This window comes from Pseudoliparis swirei, chromosome 4 (genome assembly GCF_029220125.1).
Source record: "Pseudoliparis swirei isolate HS2019 ecotype Mariana Trench chromosome 4, NWPU_hadal_v1, whole genome shotgun sequence".
NCBI lineage: Eukaryota > Metazoa > Chordata > Actinopteri > Perciformes > Liparidae > Pseudoliparis > Pseudoliparis swirei.
The window spans coordinates 20,381,887-20,404,308 of NC_079391.1; the positions used below are offsets into that span (position 1 = coordinate 20,381,887).

The following is a 22,422-nucleotide window of genomic DNA, read 5'->3' on the forward strand; positions in this document are numbered from 1 at the left end:
CTTGATTAGAATTATTAGTTATTAAGCCTCAGAGCAAAACATGTACTCTTGGTGAAAGGGAAAAACAGACAAACAGAGAGATCCATTGGTCCAAGTGTTATGGTCTGTTCTGTGTCTGTTCTGTGTCGACTCTGTCTCCTCGGTGTCTACTGTGTCTTCTCTGTCTCCTTGATCGTTTCATCCCCTTCACCTGCCCTCAGCCTCTCATGTCTCCTTGATCGTTTCATTCCCTGCACCTGCCCTCAGCTACTCTCGTCTCGTTACCGTCTGATGTCGTACACCTGTTTCCCTGTCGTACACCTGTTTTCCCTCCTATATATTGTGCCACTCTTTCTCTTGTCTGTTGCTGGATTGTTGTCTTTTTTCCTCGTCCTATGTTTTGTGAGAGTTCCTGATCCTGCCTGTTTCGACCCTGCCTGCCCGCCCTGAACCCTGATTCTCTGCCTGCCCCTTTTTGGACTTTGTTGTTTTTTTGTGTGGAAATGTTTGCCTCATTAAAGAGCGCCCTTTTGTTAATCTACAGCTGACTCCTCGATTCCTCTGCGCATGAGCTCCTGCACCTCGCTACCTGTGACGTCGGCGTGACGCCAAGTGTCCCAATGACGCAGCACGCTGCATACGCACTGTCAAAAGGAAGCAGTTTACATTGCTGTCAGCCATTGTTCATTGGATTTTAATATCTCTGCTTTTTTCACGTCCTCTCCAACGTGTCAGATTGTCATCATTGAAAAAGGCCCCTTGTCTTCTGATGCATAACGGCCTTTTAAATTATGTTTTGTTTCACAGTTGGGCACCATGGATTTCAAATAAAATTAACCAATTCGGAGGCTGTAGTTACCTTCGCATTGAAAATGCGGAAGGTTATGTTTTGATTGCCATTTATTTATTTAATTGTATGCGTGTTATTCGCAGAACTCAAAAAGTATTGAACCGAATCGCATGCAATTTGGTGGGATGATTGGTTATTATCCGGGGACCATTTGATTAGATTTTGGGATCAATCGGGTCAAAGGTCAAAGTCAAGGTCATGGAAAGGTCAAACAATTTTTTTTTTACCATAGCACGATACATTTTTGTCCAATTGGCATGCAACTAATGCCAAAATGTTCATAATTCAATGCCCAATCTTGTGATATGCGAAGGTATGCACTCTACCGAGTGCCCATTCTAGTTTGTAATGCAGTGAGGGAAGAATTTGCTCAAGAGTGTTGGCGAGGGTCAATACATCGCCACGGTCTCTTAATTGATTTTTTTGTCTATCTTTTACATTACACACGGTTGCTTTTCATCACATTTCCCCTGAGTGCTGTCGGTCACGTCACAGAAAGGTAGATGATGTGACGCATGTATTCCTTTGAGATTTCAAGGCAGTGGCGGAGACAAAGGTACAAAGGGTCCAGTAATTAGCGTGGTGCCTCGGTTGCTGGTGCATTAGTCACAAAGACTGAGAAATTATGTAACATGGCGGTAAAAAGTCTCAGAACTCTCGATGACACATGGAAAGCACAGAGGAAGAGGAACAGTAAAACCCTCAAGAGTGGAGACACTTAATGGAAAAATAATTACAAATCCTTAAAAATTAAGCATCAATAAACTGCTTTATCACAGAGCTCTTATGTGATGGTCTCTCAGGTCTAAAAATGTGTCCTACCAATGTGTTTACAAAAAAGTAGTGGACATACAAGGAACACGTTGTAGGCCTATTAATGTTTATAAGAAGCAGGGACACTGTACATTTCATGTCTTTTTGTCATGATATTTCGAGTGAATGATAGCCACAGAGTGTACTGTAAATGCTGTCATCTTCACATTTACCCAGCCCAATTTTATCAAACGCATTACTGTCTGACTGATTGATCACTGGGTCCATGGTCCACGTGTTAGCCTCATCCTGAGATATGTCATTCACGGAAAATGAGAAACTCGGTTCTTCATCTCCAGGTCTACATGATTCCAATACCACAGCTTTCCGATCATCTGGGCGCGACTTCGTTTCTTCCTGCCCCGGAACGAAACATCTAACAATTGGAGGTGTTCGTTTGAGGTCGACTGAATGTGGAGACGCAACCGGATGTAACCAACTAGCTCATCCGGCAGCTGAGAGAGCGCTTTAACACCCGAGCTAACGTAACGTAAACAGACCAAACTAACATTTTAACAATAATTTCATATTGTCATTTGACAACACCAAAGAACAGACATGATTAAAGCCATCCTGATATTTAACAACCATGGAAAGCCGCGAATGATCAGATTCTACCAGTATTTTGTAAGTATTTGTGGCTGATCGTTCTTCAAAACATTAGCATCTTTCTATTGCTGTGTTTACTGGTTGGGCGGTGGATTAACTTTTGCCAGCATGAACATCAAACATGTTATTAAGATATATATATATGCGTGTGAAGTATATATTTCGTTAGCTAGTGGTAGCTTTAAATGGTGTCGGTGCGAAAACCGCGTAGCCAAAAGCTAATCTATCCCCTTTTCTTCGTGTCAGTTCCTCTTATTCAGGTCAACATCTCTCTTTGTAACGTATATAACAATTTATGCTTTCCTCAGCAGTATTACACGGTTTGAAACGCACGTAACGTGTGTGCATTGTACAAATACACCCCCACTACTTATGGGATTAGTTCGCTTGTAATCACTCGCTAATGACCACTGCAGGTAAACGGAAGTTGTATTAACATAAATCCAACCCGCACCACAAGCAGCAGTGGTTACTTTAGTACATTTACTCACGTACTGTACTCCTCTACATTTACTTGTACGATTAAATTGCAATATTCTGAAGGTCCCAGAGCCAAAAGGTCAATTAACAGAGGAAATGATCAGCAGAATACTCAAATAATGAAAATACTCATTCAAGTTGCAGTCCTTCCACTTCCACTAAATCAGTAACATCACAGTTGTATCTGAATGCATGTATACTATTGATATCATTATATATACACTACCGTTCAAAAGTTTGGGGTCATCCAGACAATTTTGTGTCTTCCATGAAAACTCACTTGAATCAAATGAATTGAAAATTGAATAGAAAATATAGTCAAGACATTGACAAGGTTAGAAATAATGATTAATATTTGAAGTATTAATTTTGTTCTTCAAACTTCAAGCTCAAAGGAAGGCCAGTTGTATAGCTTATATCACCAGCATAACTGTTTTCAGCTGTGCTAACATAATTGCACAAGGGTTCTCTAATCAGATATTAGTCTTCTAAGGCGATTAGCAAACACAATGTAGAGTGATCGTTGATGGAAATGGGCCTCTATACACCTATGGAGATATTTCATTAGAAACCAGAAGTTTCCACCTAGAATAGTCATTTACCACATTAACATTGTATGGAGTGTATTTTTGATTAATGTTATCTTTATTGAAAAAACAGTGCTTTTCTTTGAAAAATAATGACATTTCTAAGTGACCCCAAACTTTTGAACGGTAGTATATATATATAAATAATGGTATAACAGTCACAGGGGCCATTTGTCTGAATTGAGGACTTTTACTTTTTGTTACTGAAATACATTTTTCTTAAAAAAAGCTTTTACTTAAGTAAAGGATCTGAATACTGTTTCCACCACTGTCCACATGTAACCAGATCCATAGACCCTAAACATCAACCTTTGCAATGATATAGTTGTGTCTACTATCTGCGAGTGGGAATTTACAAATATACCAAAGGCTTTTCAGTTTGCTCAAATGACGGGAAGCTACTGTATCAGCCAACTTAAAGTAAACTAATATCACTCAAAACAATGGCAGATGCCTGCAGTGACTTTAATTTCCCAGAATGGTCATCCCTTAACAAACCATGTCACATGTTTTCCCGCAGGCGGAAGACTTGCAGCAGCAGATCATTCGAGAGACCTTCCATCTAGTGTCTAAAAGAGATGACAACGTCTGCAACTTCTTAGAGGGTGGAAGGTGAGCTCTGCTGTTGTTGGCTTCCATTCATGATAAAAAGAAGCTCCACTTTGACAAGGGAGTAACCAAGCACGTATTTGCCCCACGTATGCATCTAAAAAAAATAGACTGCCAGGATTGTTTTGAGACTGAATAAGTGTTGATGGCAGCAAAGACGAGCAGCTGTTTAGCAGCTGACTGTAACTGCAGTAGCACGACTTTATCCTCCAGATGGAGGCAAAACTCATAAAAGTGGACGTGGTCTCAGTCACTTCTTTTCATTTCTCTCATCAATTAATTTACACACAAAACCCTGAATGTGAGATTTCACATTAAACACTTATTTGCTTCAATCCTATTTACACAAAGCTTGAACTTTCTGGTAAGATTGCTTTAAAAAAAATAAAAAATAATAATCTTCTTGCAGTCTCATCGGCGGCTCCGACTACAAGCTCATCTACCGGCACTACGCGACCCTCTACTTTGTCTTCTGCGTGGATTCATCTGAGAGTGAGCTCGGCATCCTGGACCTGATCCAGGTCAGACTCTCCTCTGTTTACACACACATTTGTGGCTACGTGGGGTTTCCGAGGTGAAAAGGAGACTCTCTGCCTCACACCCTCGAGGTGCTTAACAAGCAAATGATATCCTGTTATTTATGAACATTATGTATATTGGGTTTATTTGTAAAATCAGTCGCCATTTCTCTAGTTAAAAAAAGAAGTTCAGTATGAACACTGGCTTCCTGCAGGTTTTGACCGTCTTTACTTTACTTTACTCACTCTCCAGGTTTATAAGAACTATGCTAATTAATGATAATCCCAGAAGAGATCCAGTGTTTTCTTTAACCCTCAAATAAAATTCAGATCTCTACATGTGACCTTCAAAAATATTCCTCTGTACAATAACAACATTTGAAGTATATTTTGGGAGTGAGACGTTTGACTGTCCAGATCTTTTTCTTCTTTCGTAGGTGTTTGTGGAGACGCTTGATAAATGCTTTGAAAACGTCTGTGAGCTGGACCTCACATTCCACATGGACAAGGTGAGTACAAAAAAAGAGAAGAGTTTAAAAAAATTAAAACAGCATTAGCAAAGTGTGCCTTGAAACATGTAGCCCAATGGTATCTGTATAAGAACACGGGAATGTATGGTTCAATTATGTTTACTGCATGTGCAGCGGCGGTTTGTCATAAATGGGTTTGATTTTCATATTCAGTTAACTATTCAGATGAGTGTGTGTGTGTGTGTGTGTGTGTGTTGGACCTCTCCACGCAGCCTGTTTCTTTCCAGAAACAGCTTCTGTAATTGTTCCACAACAAAGGGCCCTTCTCTTGTCCCCCTGTAACTGAGCTCAGAGTGTATAATACGCACACGTCTTTATAGCCATCTTGATTGCATTTTCCCAGCAGGAAATTGATGTCATGTGGTGCAGTCGGGTCTGGCCTGAGGAATGTTCCCAAGATGGAATTGGGAAATATTTTTACTCGAGGCTTAAACCTTTTGCTCACCGAAGGCTTTCCTCGACGGGCTCGGCATTGAGTCATACAAAAAGAAGAAAGATTGATAATTTACAGATTGATCCGCTTTTTTATCTTCTTTTTTTTCAAGGAGAACATGTGGAATATAGCTTTATAGATTCATACCTTGTTGATCATAAAGCGATTCCAGGCATGATAGCTGTAGTTTATCATCCTTAACTTGAGAGCAGTTCTGCATCAGAAGACAGTCTCATGTTCCCCGAAGTACTCTCTGCCCACAGGAACTCACGGCTCTGTGCGTGAGAGTGAAATGTAAACTGTTCGTGAGCCACGAGTGCGACGCTCCAGAGAGGATTGAGCTCTGCATCATTCGTTTGTTTTGTGCCTCCGTCGTCCCCTTTTTGTATGGGAGAAACCCGAATGAGCCGGGGACTGTTTGGGTGCAGGATTGTGAAATGCCGAACACGCCGGTCATTCAAAGTGTTCTGTTGCGTTTAACACTGTGCTCTGGATGTTGAGTCGCAGCCGGCACGCCAAGAGGCTCGTTCCAGTGACTGAATCGCTGTGTGTTAACCGCTGTGTGGCGTCTGTCTGCAGGTCCATTACATCCTGCAGGAGGTGGTGATGGGGGGCATGGTGCTGGAGACCAACATGAACGAGATCGTAACCCAGGTGGAGGTACAGACGCGCATGGAGAAGTCCGAGGTCAGTCAGTCGCCAAAGGGCCGTGCCATAAACATAAACACCAGCGTTATTATTAGCCTGGTCGCAGAGCCTCTGAATCGTCGCCCGCATCTCAGAAACGTTCGGTGATTCAAACATGTCTGATGTTGATGTTGATGAAATCAGAGCTAAGCAGGCCTTGTAGGTAGGAATGTGAAAATCCTGATTGTAGTCCGACAGCCTTTTTTTTCTTCTAAAGAAAAAAACAACAACATATGCCAAGAACTTTAAAGACCCTGTAATCACATCCACATTCCGATTCACGGTGGCTTTAAGGGTTTTTCCCACGTCTTGTTTTTCGGCAGGGAGGTCTGTCGGCGGCTCCCGCTCGCGCCGTCTCCGCCGTGAAGAACATGAACCTGCCCGAGATTCCCGCAACATCAACATCGGAGACCTCAATATCAAAGTGCCGAGCCTCTCGCCGTTCTGAACACCCAGCTGAGCTGCGCAGCCTGATGTACTCTCGATGCAGCGCCCCGATCCACCCGGTTCTGTTGTTGCTACGGAGAAGAAGAAGAAAAAAACGTTTTCCCTGTATTATGGGACCACAGCAGCTTATTCTCTCCCCTCATTCCTAGTTTCTCACCCAAAACTGGCGACAAGCAGTGGATTGTTACAGATTAATGCCCCGTCGAAAGGATTCACACAATAATGTAAAGTTTGATTCTATAACACATCCTGAAGAATTTTAATATATACGTATTTCCTGCTAGTCTCTGTATCTCTGTTGTGTGTTTTATTTGTCCAGTGGATACTCCTTTATTGAAAGAAAGATGGCCCAGCGCCTATTTTCCTGCACAACTCATCCAAATCTCTAACATTCATCAGCGGTCGTACCGCCCGGGGATTGAAAACTTTCCCCTCTTTCTGGAGCGAGCTTTGTTGGACTTGGCCAATTCAACGTAAGAGGATCTTTTGGCTTAAGTTTTTGGGTTGTAATTGCTCAGACACATCTTTATCGTGTATGTGTGTGTGTGTGTGTGTGTGTATGTGTATGTGTGTGTGTGTGTGCTCTCCTGAAACAAATTGTTTTCCTTTCCCTGTAATATATTGTGTCCCCGACATTCTCTTAATGTTAGCCAATGACATTACGGCTCTCCTGGGTGCAGCTTGTACAGCAAATATAAATGCTGTCTAGCTCTCGCCACGTTCTGATGTGTTGCGATACGGTTTTGCCAACATCGGTTCCGGGAGGCAACAGGTGAGCTTTGCCCCATTGTTTTGCATCGTTAAGTGTTTGTATGAAGCGTGTTGGCGTCTTTATGGGCCGGTATCATTTCAGAATTTCACTACTCCTTCCTGTCAAACCTCCGTTTGTTCTCGCTGTATAATAATAATAAATCAAAAAATGTGCTTTGCTCATTCAACAGGGAGTTGTTGTTGTTGTTTTAACCTGCTCAGCAGGTATGCTGAGTCACCGGTCTGTGTTGAACCAGTATAATCGGTCAGAACACTCTGTACCTCCTGAGCTCTTTCTGTTCAACCACAATGTCTTGTTGTTACAGCCGCAGTCTTTCAGCTCAACTCCCCCTTCTCACTAATTTGGGTATTTCTTTGGGGGGACTCTGGGGGAGGAATTGAGGGAGCCGGTCCCTCCCTACACCCCCATGGAAAAACGGATGGTCGGCTCTCACCTCCCACATCCACCCTCACCGACGCAGACTGCGAGTGTTTCACATCAGCCCCGGGATCATTCCAGTTCAAGTTCAGCGTCTCACGCAGACTTAAACCAGAGCTCGCAGTGGACGTCCAGCTACACAAGGTTTGGTATGTACTGTTCTCCCCCATGTTAATATTTCAAATCTATTACATGCCACGTTTAATCCGTCAGCTGCCGTTTTGTGTCTAATACTACCAGCTGGCGCTTGAGCTTTCCAGCCTTTTTAGCATGATGCGTTGTTGAGGTGGTTTCTCAGATTTAGTCTGTAACAAAAGGATTCATCCCTGACTGTTGACAAATGGTGCTTGAATGCAGTGGAGGCAGAATGCATCCACTGGGGAATGCTGTTTATGGAAATTATTGATCACTTGCCTTCGCTTTTGGTTCAACCCGTAACAATGCTGGTAACCACTGTTTAAGCAGTATGCAAACACTTTGACTTCTTGGCTCCGCTGTAGAATAATTAGTTTGTCAACATTCAGCGTTGGCTGCACAGGAAGTAAACTTCGCAGCTCTCGCAGCTGGCCTCAGCTTGTCAGTAGGCTACAGTGTGACGTGGAGACTGCACAGAGTTGATTTGTGCCTCACAGGTTCACGTGCAGGTAGAGCGTTCATGCCCAAAGCGTGCTAAACAGTATTTTGCCTCCACATTCCTGAGATAAGACCTACAGGGAATCTGGTCGAAATGTCAAAGGGCAAAGTGTGGATGCAAGAAGAAAACCAGACCAACAAAATAAGTGAGTCATGGTGGTGATGGATTTCTCCGTATAGACCAGATTAGGTTTTACAGTGGAAGGCAGGTGTCCAGTTTAAATCCTTCCCAAGATGTCTTTATTAATCCACGGGCCAAAAGCAGAATATGTCAACCATTACTAACTGCTGAGGTTTTGATGTTCAAAATATGCCTGCGTTGCACATGTTTAAAACCGTATGCAAACAAAGGAGTCATTGTGCTGGTTATGACTCATGAGGAAACCCAGTCTGTTAAAATCCCATGGCTTTTTTGTTGTCATTTTGTACTTCATGTGAATGTGTGATTTCCCCCCCATCGACATGAAGAAAAAAAACATAACTAGAATGGGCACTTGGTAGAGCGCATACCTTCGCATATCACAAGATTGGGCATTGAATTATGAACATTTTGGCATTAGTTGCATGCCAATTAGATATAAAATGGTAAAAAGAGGATTTTGACCTTTTCATGACCTTGACCATGACCTTTGACCCGATCGATCCCAAAATCTAATCAAATGGTCCCCGTATAATAACCAATCAACCCACCAAATGTCATGCGATTCGGTTCAATACTTTTTGACTTATGCAAATAACACGCACGCACGCATACAAAGACACGGCGATCAAAACATTACCTTCCGCATTTTCAATGTGGGGGGGGGGGGGGGTGCTGCTGATGGAAATGTCACGCTTGCCTGTCTTCAAAACTTGAGAGCCCTGTAGTATTTCAGTTTGTTAGTCCTCATAACGAAACAAGGCAACGATTAAATCCTGTTGGAGAAAAGCAGCAGCTAAACTCTTGCTAAAGCTAACTAGCAGGTCTTCTTTGGCTAACTACCATCTCAGCTTTCCGCTCATATGATATGGTTAAGCACTTATGTACTAAATTGCAAATTAATGAATGATATTGATTTCTATATACATATTAATAATGGGGGCAGATATAAACCCTAAAATAATCAACAATGGTATGACAAGTTTTCTATTGTCTTTGAACAATTTGCCCCCTTTCTCTGAACTCCATTGCTTCTGTAGCTACAGCCCTCTGCTTCTGTCCCGGAGATGTTTTCATCTTTCAGACGCTGCATGAAACCGAACGGCTCAGGGCATGTTTATTTGAGAGGGGACCGAGAATGTCTATGTTTGTGTGTTCTTGGTTTGCAGAGTTTATTCAGATTCAGATCCATCATTTCCAGATGCTCTGTTGAGTGATGAGTTTCAGCATCAGTATATATATATAAACTTCCTTTGGTGCCTGAGTAACTCATTGATCTTTAGATAGCCCTGATGAAATGGATCCAGATTTTATTATTGGATCCTTTCATTTATTGCTGTCCGGTTAAAACTTTGTTGGAATTCAGTCAATTATATTTAAAGCTTTGTATCCTTTTTCCACAATAAATGTCTGTTACCAGCGTAACAATACAATAAAAAATTATCGGTTTGGTAGTAAAGTCTAAAAACAGATTCAAGGAGTCTTCAGTCAGCCGAGGTTCATGTAACATAATAAATCTTATCTTGAGCTGTGGCCTCTCTCTAGAATGAGTGAACATGTGGTGAGTCGAATAATTTTCTGTACAATGCAGAATGTTCACATCAAACTTTTTCTCTATGGAAAAACACAAAACACAGTTATGATAAATTAAATACTGGTATTTTATTGACTAAGCAGATGTGCTGGCTTCGCTGCTGTTACCGACACGTCTGGGTGTTTCTTGTGTTCTCCCACATGTTCGATGATACCATAAGGATTTTAGTGAGGAAACACCTGTGTGCACATGCAATCAGACAGGAAGGAAAGGGGGATGCTTAGTCACTTCGAATAATAAAAGGAACAAAGTGTGAATTAAGTTGTCCTCTATGCCAGTACGTATCAGCAGATATTCCCACTTAGTGACTGATAATGGAAAGTGTCGAGCCTTTATTATCTTCAGTTAATGAGTTGGGACTATATATATATATATATATACAGGCTGTTGCAAACATCAGAATATGTCAGCTGTAAATGTTAATTATTGATAAGACGGTATGGTGATCTTTGTTCAAATCAAATTGTTCCTGGCTGTAAAGAAGGGATATAGTTTCTTTCCGGAGTCATTCTTAGTTGTAAATTAATCCAGATACTGTCCTGATTAATTTCCACGCTGCTGGTTATTGCTTCAACCAAAATAAATGACACAAACACAGACAAGTTGGTACAAAAGTAAGATGAAAAATATGTTGAGTTGAACTATGTTACAACATACACATTTATCATGGCAATCAAGGATGTGTGCAGCCAAAGGGCACCATGTCCTAATATCTTTATTAATATCTAAATAAGGCTGCTTGCTGGAAACCAGCATAAGATAGGATAAGAGAAGCTGCATGTCAAAGTGTCCTTGAGCAAGACACTGAACCCTTGCTCCTCGGCCGCTTCACTGCAGCCCACTGCTCCTTAATAACTAAGGATGGGTCAAATGCAGAGGAGAAAGAATTTCCCCATGGGGATAGATAAAACTGTACATTTCTTTTCTTCTTCTTTTTTTTTTGGTCTTCGTCTCGCAGCGGAGAAATACACTCATCACACTCATCCTTTCAGCACAGGTTAAAAGCACAAGTCTCTTCTCATAAAATATATACAAGCCAGATGTGTTGCATTGAAGAAAAAACTCACGATTAGTGAACGATGTGATACATTCTTCATCCCAAGCCATCCGTATACTCCTGACCACTGTCCCATGAGCAGTGCGGCACGAATAGACTTTGTGTTGCACGCTATTATACGAGTCCAGCATGTTCTCTGTCCCTGCATGCAAAAGTAACCAAAAGCGGTTGTGAATGCATTTTGTAGATTTTCTGGTGGCAGATATTGTAAAACCCCATTTTAACACTCGTTGAGGATGCTGGTGATGTGTGTTTATTATAATTATTGAAGATGAATGTCTAAAATGTGATTATGACGCTGTACTTTTCGCATAAGAATGAAACTGCAACGCCAATTTTTAAGCAACACTAATCGTGCACCATTTCTAAAAACTGCTAAATTGAAGAATAAATGACGAGGACATCCCATCTTTCCATTCCTCCCCAGGTCATATGAAAATGCCTTTTTTGCCATGTTAATAGCTTAGCCATTAACTGAGGAGGGAAGAGACCTGCTGTGCTGGACAAACACAGACTGAGACCCCTCAGAGTTCCTCTCCGCCCTCCTGAGTCGGACATGGGGAAGGTCTACTACTTCAGTAAACATGTGGGCCTCGGGTTGCTCGTGCTGGCGGTCACTGCTCTGGTTACGATTATAGCTCTGTCCATCGCCTACGACAAGGAACGGGCCAAGAAGCGAGACACGCTTGGAGACGGCACCAGCATGCCCACACCCTTCACCACCCCCTCCGGCCCAAAGGAGCCCTGGGACCACTACAGACTCCCAGTCTCCCTTGCTCCCGTCTCCTACAACGTCACCCTGTGGCCCCGGCTGAAGCCCGGGGCGGACGGCATGTACTTCTTCACCGGGAAGTCAGCGGTGGTCGTCAGATGTGTGAAGGAAACGGACCTCCTCATCATCCACTCCAACAAGCTGAACCTCACAAGCTTCAATGGGCACCATGCTGTGCTGACCGGCCTGGGCCAAGCCACCGCGCCCGCCATACAGAAGTCCTGGCTTGTCGTGAATACGGAGTTTCTGGTGCTTCAGCTACGCAGCGGACTATCTGTGGGAGCCTCTTATGTGCTTTACACTGAATTTAAGGGAGAGCTGGCAGATGACCTGGAAGGCTTCTACAGGAGTGAATACACAGAGGATGGTGTGAGGAAGTAAGCAATGGCAGAATGATGCACCGTCTTTGTGCTCTTAAAGGGGACAAATCAACCCAAATATGTTTCCTCTGACCTGGAGTGCTCTTCATCGATCTCGGTGGTTTTGGTGCGAGTTGCCTGGTGTTGGAGATGTCTGCCTTCTCTCAACTATAATGGGTCGATATGGCAGTCTGCAAATTGGTGCCCAAAGCGCCAAATACCTAATTTATTGTGCAGCCATATCCAATGCGGAAGGAAGCCTGGGTCTAGTGGTTCATGAGTCATGACAGGGCGAGATGTAACGCTTAATGCTATCTCTCTTGGCTGGGCTGTGACGTTAGCTATAGGTGCTAGGTGAGCTAGAAATTTCGACTATGGATACGGGTGGAGTTCGGTAGGAGGAAAATAGTTCCTGGATGTAAAGTTATCTTGAGTTACCGGGTCATGTTTTCTGAAAAGAGACATACATTGCTGTTGAGTTTTTCCAAATTAATTTTTTGGGCGCTTCGAGCCCCACAAGTCGATTGCCTAATAGTGCCATTATATTTTAATGGGAGGAGGACATCTCTACGCCGATATCTCCAAAGCTAGGCAACTCAGAATAAAACAATCCAGATTGATGAATAGCACAACAGGTAAATGGGGGGAAATGTGTATATTGTCCCCATACCGTCCCTTAACAATAAGAATCCAATGTGCCTCTTGGTGGGACTTGGTGGAGTATCCCCCTCGTTGTGGTATATTTTGTGTAAATGCTTCATTGGAACATTTTGCAGAGTTGTCGCTACCTCGCAGATGCAAGCCACTTATGCCAGGAAAACCTTCCCCTGCTTTGACGAGCCCGCCTTGAAAGCCGTCTTCAACGTCACCATCATCCACGACCCAGACACCGTGGCTCTGTCGAACGGCATGGAAATTGGTTCGTTAAAAAAATTCAGAAATTCCAATCCTTTTCTAATTTTTGTACCGTCGCAAATTTATAGAGAATCTGGCTCAGTTCAAAAGCACAATTGTAGGAAAGTCCCATGAAAATTTAAAAACACAATTGCAATACCACACAATGGTGGTTTGGCAGAAGATATACAGTATGACGTGTTTATGACACAGGTTACTTTCAGGACAGACTGTGTTACGTGTGAGACGTTGATAACGTGAACATGTTATGAGAAAATCATCAACTAGATGTTGTTAATGCTTTAATGAGTGTCAGAGTCTAACTCTCCTCCTCTCCAAACAGGCACCGCAGACTCTGTCATTGACGGCGTATCTGTCAGAGTGACTACATTTGAGCCCACAGAGAGAATGTCCACATATCTGCTGGCGTTTATTGTCAGTGACTTTGTTAACATTAAATCAACCCAGAATAAGAATTTGTTGGTAAGGCATTTTTGTTCCCTTCATCTATTTACTTTACCAGTGTGCAAGCTCATTATGATCGCAGACTAAACACTGGACAAACAACCAGTGTTAATGAGGGTCAGCGGTCACACCATCTGTTTTTCATTCCTGTGAGCCCAGTATAAACAATAAAAGAATTCCTCTTTTTATTTGTTTTGACCAACTCTAAGCTGCCTCTTTGCAGATCAGAATCTGGGCTCGAAGAAAAGCCATAGATTCCAGGCAGGGTGAATATGCTCTCAACGTCACAGGGCCGATCCTTCGGTTCTATGAGCAGTACTTCAACACAACATATCCGCTCTCCAAGTCAGGTAGGTCGACTCTGCCTCAACAATTCAATTCAAGTGGACAGAAGAAACATTAGTTTGCACCACGAGTTGGAACCACGGCAGAGTGTAAAGTAAAGCATCCCGTCATGTTCTCAATGGCAATGCTGAAATGCAAACGCTTCGTAGGTATGTGTGTAATGTTCACCATCTGCAGGAATTTGTTCATTAAAGAAAGTACATACCGGTATTTGATCTAATAATGGTGCCAAATAGAAAATGAAGGGTGGTAAGTAGAGGGAAATTTAGAGGATCACCAAAATCTTTACAAAATTCCATGGCAATAACTGTTAATGTAAAGCTCAGATATCTCAGTCTGGACTGACCGTTCAACTGACAGACGTTGCCATCCCTAGAGTCATGCGGCTAGCGTGGCTCAAAAGCAGAAACATGACTGAAGATGCTCTATTGTCTCCGCTCAAGCTAATTTAAAATCCTTAATTGTCGGCAGACATAGACTTAGACGATGACTCAATACCTTCAATGGGTTAAAAGGTCCCTCAGAGGTGACTTAATTAATTCCAGAGCATTTCAACCTCACTTTTCTTCTAATTTTTGCAAACTTCTTGTATCAAATACACCTTGTGGATGTAAAACAACCATAGAACTGAGCATCTTTTGGGATTAGATCAATGCCAAATTCATTGACAAATGTTGTGAATTGCAAGGTAAAATCTTCAGATTTTCTTTGGATTTTTTATCATCCCCAGATCAGATTGCTCTGCCTGACTTCAATGCTGGGGCAATGGAGAACTGGGGTCTGGTCACATACAGGGAGACGGCCCTGCTCTTTGACCCCATCATGTCCTCAACTGGAAATAAAGAGAGAATTACAACTGTTGTCTCCCACGAACTTGCACACATGGTAGGCCACAATATGCCTGACACATTTCTACAATTGTATCTGATCCAGTTTAAGTAATCCGGAGAGAAATACACGTTTCATAGTATGTTGAAATAGGAGTTTATAATCAAGACACTCGTTGGGTACAAACTCAATCTAAGCTCCACTCGAGTAATGTTGTGAACATGCATTTAAATGAATGCAAATGCAGATGACAGATCACCTGGGGACAAATGAATCCTGCTCCCTTTGAGATCTATTGAAAGCCTGACATCATACGTGATGTGAACCTTAATGGTGAGGCTATTTTCTTAAGCTTGTTTTTGGAAAATAACGTTGGTGTTAATGTTGTCCAAAGTCGTAACTCACGATCAGACAGCAACAGTTTTCATGTGAACATCAGTTCCCAGAAGCTAAACTGATATATGACTGTTTACTGTGGAAGAACTCTATCCCACTTTACTCATCATCGTTCTTTTCTTTCAGTGGTTCGGGAACCTGGTGACTCTGCAGTGGTGGAATGACCTGTGGTTGAACGAGGGCTTCGCGTCATACGTGGAGTACCTCGGAGCCGACTACGCTGAGCCCACCTGGAGCATTGTAAGTGCCAGGCTTGCGACTTCTAAAGACAGAGGGCCTTGCCAATTGTATTTTGTGGATCAATGAGGTAACAAAGGCATGGTTGAGTCAGAAAGCCTCTCCTGACTCATATCTCTGCTTGGCTGCAGAAAGACGAGATCATACTGTCCGACGTGCAAAAGGTGTTTGCCGTGGACGCCCTGGCCTCCTCCCACCCGCTGACCCGTGGAGAAGAGGAGGTCAACACCCCTGCTCAGATCAGCGAGATGTTCAACACCATTTCCTACAGCAAGGTGTGCTTCTCTGACAATATCCCACAGCTGATGTAGGATCTTAAACAAACATACAGTTACAATATTACCTTTTCACACATTTCTCAACAGGGTCAATTATTCATACTCAGTAAAGGAGCCCACAAGTTTGAAAATACAAAAAAAAAAAGCAATACCATGTGACACTGTTTTTTTTATAGTTCCCTTATAGGCAGTTTTACCTGATCTATTGTCGCTCTCTTTTTCAAATACATTTAGCACAAACACATTTGAATCTGATAATATTTAGTTTGCCTTTTTTTCTTCCACAAATTTGATCGTTTCCCAATTCAAGATCCCTGTTCCCCTCATCATGGAAACATCTTGTTTTAATAAATTGGATTTGATGCTTTGCTGTTATATGAAGTTCTAACCAACTCATATCTGGTGTTTTCTGTGTTTGGTGTTGTCAGGGTGCGGCGGTGCTCAGGATGCTGTCAGAGTTTCTCACTGAGCCAGTGTTTGCCAAAGGACTCAGTGTGAGTAACTTTGTTAAAGAGCCTCATTACTTAATGACTACTGCCACTGTGTGTGTGTGTGTGTGTTTGTGTGTGTGTGTGTTTGTGTGCATGCGCACGAGATTCAGAACCAATCACAATCATGTTGATTTACTCTGGTGTGTGTGAGTACACTTTAAATTAGAGCCGCTGTTTCTTCTCAGTCTTACCTGAACACATTCGCCTTCGGCAACACAGTGTACACAGACTTGTGGGACCACCTCCAGCAGGTTAGTACAGTTAAACACTGTAATTATCACCTGGCAATGAGACTCTGGCTGTGTTACTTATTACATTCTTGTGACGCTCTGTTTGTTGCCAGGCAGTTGAAAACACACCAGGAATGCATATTCCTCACACCGTCCACGACATCATGAACCGCTGGACCCTTCAGATGGGCTTCCCAGTGGTCACTATTGACACCCGGACAGGAAGTATTACCCAGAAACACTTCCTGTTGGATCCAGACTCTGTTTTGGACAGGCCCTCCCAGTTCAAGTAGGACTCAGTTGCTTATCCTGCAAGGTTCATGTATTTTAACAAAATGGTACAACAGAGGCTCATGGGAATGTTATTAGCTTTGCAAATATTTGCTTAGGAATTGATGTCTTAAAAATGTGGAATTTCGATGAAAGGTAGACGAAATGTACGAGGACCACCAAAGGTATTGCAATACATCATGAGTGTGACATAAATGTAGTTATTAAATTGTATGGCAATGGATGCTGAAGCATTTCACGCAAATACACAAATTTGAACCATCTGGTGGTGCTGGATGAAAGAAAGTTAGGGGATTATTCAACAGGATTAATTATCTTGGGACCGTGAATATCTGCGCCAAATTGCAAGGCAATCCATCCAATCGTTTAACAGAAAGACCGACCAATTCAATGACATTCAATTCAATTCAATTTATTTTATTTTGTATCGCACAACATCCCAGAGTAGCCTCAGGAGGCTTTACAATCTAAACACATACGTCATCCTCTGTCCCGGGACCCGGCCATTGTCATCCCTAGAGCCAGGCCGCTAGCATGGCTAGGAACTGTCGTGGAAGATTTTCTCTGTTAATCTGGAAAGAAGGAATGAAGTCTCTCAATCAAAATTGCCTTCATCTGTTCTATTCCTTGCAAGGAGGAAAAGTCCGTCACAGCTCTCAGGGAACTCTGACACAAGATTCAACGAACAACAGTCACAGCCTTCTTTATACAGATTTAGGTTACACCTCCTGGCCCCGGTCAAACAAACACAAGTGTTGATTCTAAATGATATGACAACTTCAAAGAAGAAGTCCTCTCTCCTACATCCTGAAAGGTCAGCTCCTTATCTTGATCAGGCCCCCGAGAATTTGTATCTGGTCCCCCTAACACTACCTGGTTCCTAAACCCCCCCGTAATAAAAGCCATTAGTTTTATGACGGCAGGCTGGTCCATCCCCTATGCTTTCGTTACCCCAAACCACTCTCCCAATAAACTACTGATCACCTAAACTATACTTTCACATAATATGACTTTACTATATTTAATCAGAACCATCATCTTTATCTGTGTCGGTCCAGTTACACGTGGTTTGTCCCGATCAAATGGATGAAGACGGGTGTGGAGCAGCAACAGTACTGGCTCCTCCAAGAGACAGGTAATCTCATCGTTACACCCATTGCTTTTCTATATTAGATCCGAATGCTACATAAGAAAAGGCTTCCAACCGGAATAGTGGGCTTGACCAATCCCTGGTCAAAGCGTTCGCTGAATATTTTGAACATTTTCTAATATTTCCCATCAGACTCCAACTCTTTGATGAGAGTTTCAGGAGAGGACTGGGTGCTGGCCAACACCAATGTAGCTGGGTACTTTAGGGTGAACTATGATCTTGACAACTGGGATCGTCTCCTCTCCCTGCTCAACACCAACCATCAGGTGAGTCACAAGCCCATTCACGGACGTTTTTCATCCCAATCAATAGCGGTTTTGTTTGTGCTGTATGTGCACTTTTAGATGAATACAAAGAGAGAGGACGCGGCTTTTTGAAGAGCTAGCGGCTGTTCTCTTGGATTGGGGCTTGAACTAGGTGAATTTGAACATGTACTTGTTTGTCTGTGTTGTTTCTTTCAGGCCTTATCAATCATCAACAGAGCACAGATCATAGATGATGCGTTCAACCTAGCAAGGTAAAGAACAAATAATTATCTTCAGTATTAAATTCTTAACAGATTGGATGCCTGTAAATAATGTGTTTCCTTTGTGTAGAGCCAAAATAATCAACACAACATTGGCCCTGACAACGACCAAATACCTGTCCAAGGAAAGAGACTACATCCCCTGGGAGTCCGCGCTGAGAAACCTCGACTACTACATCCTCATGTTCGACCGCACTGAGGTCTACGGAGCTTTACAGGTGGAGACAGCTTTACTATGAATACTAATGCTTGTTCACACTTGGAGCGACAGAAGCAACAGCGTGGCCATCTATTTGTCACCGAGACGGTGTGAAGAGCTGATCAAGCACTTGTTGCCATAGCTGTGCCCTTAAATTGCACTTGAAAACACAATATGCCTCCACACTGGCGATAACTGTGGCTGGAACTTTTATGGTTTCCCGTCTTTGCATTCTTGTGAATGCGATATCTCAGGAATCCCTAAAGGGAATTTCTTCAGATTTAGCAGAGCCATTCAATTGGACTCAAGGGTGAACTGGTTATACTTTAATGGTAACTGGTAGTTCAAAAAATCCTATTTTCAGCCAGAACTCAAGAATTCATATGCCACTGGCTTCCATTGAAATGGCCTCGTTGCCTGTTGCTGTCACTCCGAGAGTAAACGCAGTATAACAGGAGAAATGGGTAAAGGGAAAGTGTAAAACAGCTGGACATAAAAACTACTGCTGATATATATTTTGATTTTAGCTATACCTCAAGAAACAAATCCAACCACTTTTTGAGCACTTCAAGACGATTACAGCTAACTGGACCAACGTACCTACAGGACACACTGACCAGTAAGAATTTGCATACCAGAGGATGTATTCTTTATAGTAAAAAGCAGGTGACTTACCATTTGGTGGCGTGATTCCATTCTGTGCAATATTTCATTTAGATTGTTACCTTTTCCACAACTTTCACATTGGGTATTATCATGCTTTATTGCAGTTTTACCGCATTTCCCCAAACATCCCCCTTCTCAGGTATAATCAGATCAATGCTATTGGAATGGCCTGCAGTATGGGCGTGCAGGGTTGCGGGGAGCTGATAAAAAGCTGGTACAGACAATGGATGGAAAATCCACACCACAACCCGTAAGTACAGAGCAGTTGAAGTCTGTTGTATTGTGTTTCAAGATTTCCTATTCCCACAATTTGACTTGCTGTGCATGTTGTGCTGATTCGCCAGCGAGCCAAAAGACAGACAATGAAACAACTGTATAGACGTTCGCTGTTACACCCCGGCTGCATGTGTCGGGAGAGAGTATCTGTGTTTGGCTTCATTCTCTACTGTATGTTTATCTTGATGTTGACCAGGATCCATCCCAACTTGAAAAGCACAGTTTACTGCAGGGCAATAGCCTTCGGTGGTGTGGAGGAGTGGGACTTTGCCTGGAGAATGTTCAAGAACGCCACTCTTGCCTCCGAAGCTTCCAGGCTCAGGTCGGCCATGGCCTGCACCAAAGCACCTTGGTTGTTGAACAGGTATGTGCGACATCCACATTTGTGGGAGTATTCACCTCCGAGGAGGATGTGCTCTACCAACTCACAGCGCTATAACGGTTACTTTTCTGTGAAAGTAGAGAATTGTTATTTATTCAGCAGACCACTTGCTTCACATGTTTTCTGTTTTTTTTTAAGACACTGACTTTGGTAATTAATACAAATTAAATTAAGTTCATATACCTGCACATTGTTCCAAAGCAAGTTGTCCAACATTTGACAAAAGTTTAACCGAGAGATTTCCTGTTGCATGTGGGACTGTAGGATGTGAGCATGTAACCTTTGCTGAACAGCATCCGCTTTGACCACAAGCAGCTGACAGGACAGTGACACACAGAAACCACGGGATTGTTTTTTGATGGAACATTCTTAAATGGCATAGAAAATGCACTCAACACAGCAAATGTAACAAATGATCTTCTACCAAAGATCTTCTCCCAAAGTGTTTTGGCAAAGCTTGCTTTGTAAGAACGTTTTTTGGCTGAGCCAGGTATCTGGAGTACACACTCGACCCAACTAAAATCCGCAAGCAAGATGCCACATCTACCATCCATTACATCGCCCGGAACGTTGTGGGGATGCCGCTGGCCTGGAACTTTGTCAGAGCAAGATGGAGCTACCTTTTCAAGCAGTAAGAGCAACCATACAAGCATTAATAACCCTATATTAAGTGCTTCTGATGTTTTGAACAGTTTTTGAGCATGTGTCCACACCATTAGGCTTAAGTCGTTATTGTTTACAGGGACAAACTGATCTGGAGTCAGACAAATGTTCAATGAGGTCAACAACAGGATCAGTTTCCCTCCGCTGATCTCCATCATTATATCACAACACCATCTTCCTTTTCTCTATTAGGTATGGAGGAAGATCATTTTCCTTCTCTGGTCTCATCAACGGAATCACAAAGAGATTGTCTACAGAGTTTGAGTTACAGGAGGTACGCAGCAGCCCTCACAACCACATGGACATAAACACAGTATTTCCCTGAAGGCATTTAGAGCAAATGAAAGGCAACAAATGCATTTTTTGTCTCTTCAGCTGATGAAATTCAAAGAAGACAACATCCATGTTGGTTTTGGCTCAGCCACCTTGGCCCTGGAGCAGGCTATAGAGAAGACCACAGCCAACATCAAGTGGGTGGCAGAGAACAAAGCCCATGTGCTAAAGTGGTTTAATGACGAGTCCCAATGAGAACGTTGGGATACGTAATGAATGACAATCACTATAACCATCTTCCTCTTGAAAACAGTTGCGTAAAGTCAATTCAAACTCACTTACATGCAAAGGGTAAGATATATGGTGAGCAATAGGTGATGTAGCTTTTACATCTGGTCTGTGATTGTCAGGGAGAAAACCTTTATCACATGATTGTTTTACTTACAATACATTTTTTCTTATTCTCATATGTATACAATGCACCCTATTCATGACTTGTAAATTCACATTTCCTGCAGCTTCTTGTAAAGTCATTAACAAAAAGTCCTTCTCAACATTGGATGTCTTTAAATAGAAAATTCATGGTAGGAGAGAAAGAGCCTGTTTTCATTTATATTAGGCTTCTTGTTTTTTCTTTTTACTTGATGATAACATCATAAATAATTGCACTACATGATGTACTAGTTGTCTGCCAAGTTTATGCAAAGACTCAAATGACCAATAAATATAAAAAGCTCAGAGCCCTGATGTCTGTGTCAATTTTTCTTGATACAAAAAGGATTCCCTGGTCTCTGATGGTCGCTCTTCACACTCTGTGTTTAATACTGTAATAAAAAAGAAAGGCTCCAAACAAACCAATTTTCCCTCTCCATATTTCTGTGTGTATGACTCTACTCCTTTGGGAATCTGCCCTGTCAGTACTATACCAAATACTGGAAAATAAATCTTCCAGGAAATTCTCATTTCAACATGTTGTGACAGTTCAACGTTACAACTTAAATGGTTTATGACGTGTATACAGTTGAAAATAATGAATCTGAGTCTGTATCTACCACCATTTCACGCCAATGTGTAACTGGAGGTCTCAAAATCTACTTTGCTTTACAGGCAGAAGCTAATAAATTTGATTTGTCAGTAAAAAAACCCAGATCAAATTGTTACACAAATGTCCCTGCAGCTTGTGAGGTAACATTGGAACATGGTGCGTGCTAAAATCAGTGCAACAAGGAGGAATTTGCACAAAATCAAAAAATCCTTGTCAATGATGTAACACTTTGTCAGACCTCTCGGCGCAAGGTCGCAGTAAACACGTAGTTTATGTTGTGAATTCAGAAATTTGCTTAGATTTTTTGACAACTTCTGTGTTGGGTTTAATACAATAATCATGGTTTGGCTAAAATAACCGCGTAAACTAAGACACATTTAAACACGACACAAACATCACAAACATAAGTTTGGGACACGAATACTGTTCTCCTGTTTGAAAGTCCTGTGTTCGTTTTGGGGGCTTTGTACTGCGTCATCACACCCCCTGAGCAGGTTTACAT

The 22,422-nt window shown here is 42.3% G+C and overlaps 2 protein-coding genes across 3 annotated transcripts; both read left to right on the top strand.

Moving 5' to 3' along the window:
• Positions 1 to 2,098: 2,098 nt before the first annotated feature.
• Positions 2,099 to 6,635, top strand: LOC130192671 (AP-3 complex subunit sigma-2-like). The gene is given in 7 exon segments (XM_056412778.1): positions 2,099 to 2,269; positions 3,839 to 3,930; positions 4,337 to 4,448; positions 4,883 to 4,954; positions 5,988 to 6,095; positions 6,419 to 6,485; positions 6,488 to 6,635. Coding segments are annotated over 7 exon segments (576 nt in total). The 5' UTR covers positions 2,099 to 2,200; the 3' UTR covers positions 6,544 to 6,635.
• A 1,159-nt stretch (positions 6,636 to 7,794) lies between these two features.
• LOC130192667 (aminopeptidase N-like) lies at positions 7,795 to 21,615 on the top strand. Of its 2 annotated transcripts, XM_056412774.1 has the most exons (21): positions 7,795 to 7,880; positions 11,582 to 12,303; positions 13,062 to 13,204; positions 13,523 to 13,662; positions 13,868 to 13,994; positions 14,720 to 14,874; positions 15,340 to 15,453; positions 15,582 to 15,725; positions 16,157 to 16,222; positions 16,405 to 16,470; positions 16,563 to 16,738; positions 17,799 to 17,875; positions 18,023 to 18,156; positions 18,352 to 18,407; positions 18,487 to 18,634; positions 19,143 to 19,234; positions 19,421 to 19,531; positions 19,754 to 19,921; positions 20,430 to 20,570; positions 20,795 to 20,876; positions 20,978 to 21,615. In XM_056412774.1, exons 2-21 carry the CDS (start codon positions 11,711 to 11,713, stop codon positions 21,128 to 21,130), a joined length of 2,886 nt encoding a protein of 961 aa, XP_056268749.1. In that variant the 5' UTR covers positions 7,795 to 7,880; positions 11,582 to 11,710; the 3' UTR covers positions 21,131 to 21,615. The 2 variants fall into 2 exon arrangements, with proteins under 2 accessions (XP_056268749.1, XP_056268750.1); XM_056412775.1 differs by lacking the exons at positions 19,143 to 19,234; positions 19,754 to 19,921; positions 20,430 to 20,570; positions 20,795 to 20,876; positions 20,978 to 21,615 and having other exon boundaries at positions 19,421 to 19,507.
• Positions 21,616 to 22,422: the final 807 nt, after the last annotated feature.

Excerpts from the sequence above, each read along its gene's own strand:
- LOC130192667 (XM_056412774.1), top strand. The coding sequence starts at position 11,711 with ATGGGGAAGGTCTACTACTTCAGTAAACATGTGGGCCTCGGGTTGCTC. Across the intron at positions 12,304-13,061 it reads ACAGAGGATGGTGTGAGGAA|AGTTGTCGCTACCTCGCAGA; the intron begins GTAAGCAATGGC and ends AACATTTTGCAG. Across the intron at positions 14,875-15,339 it reads CCCACGAACTTGCACACATG|TGGTTCGGGAACCTGGTGAC; the intron begins GTAGGCCACAAT and ends CTTTTCTTTCAG.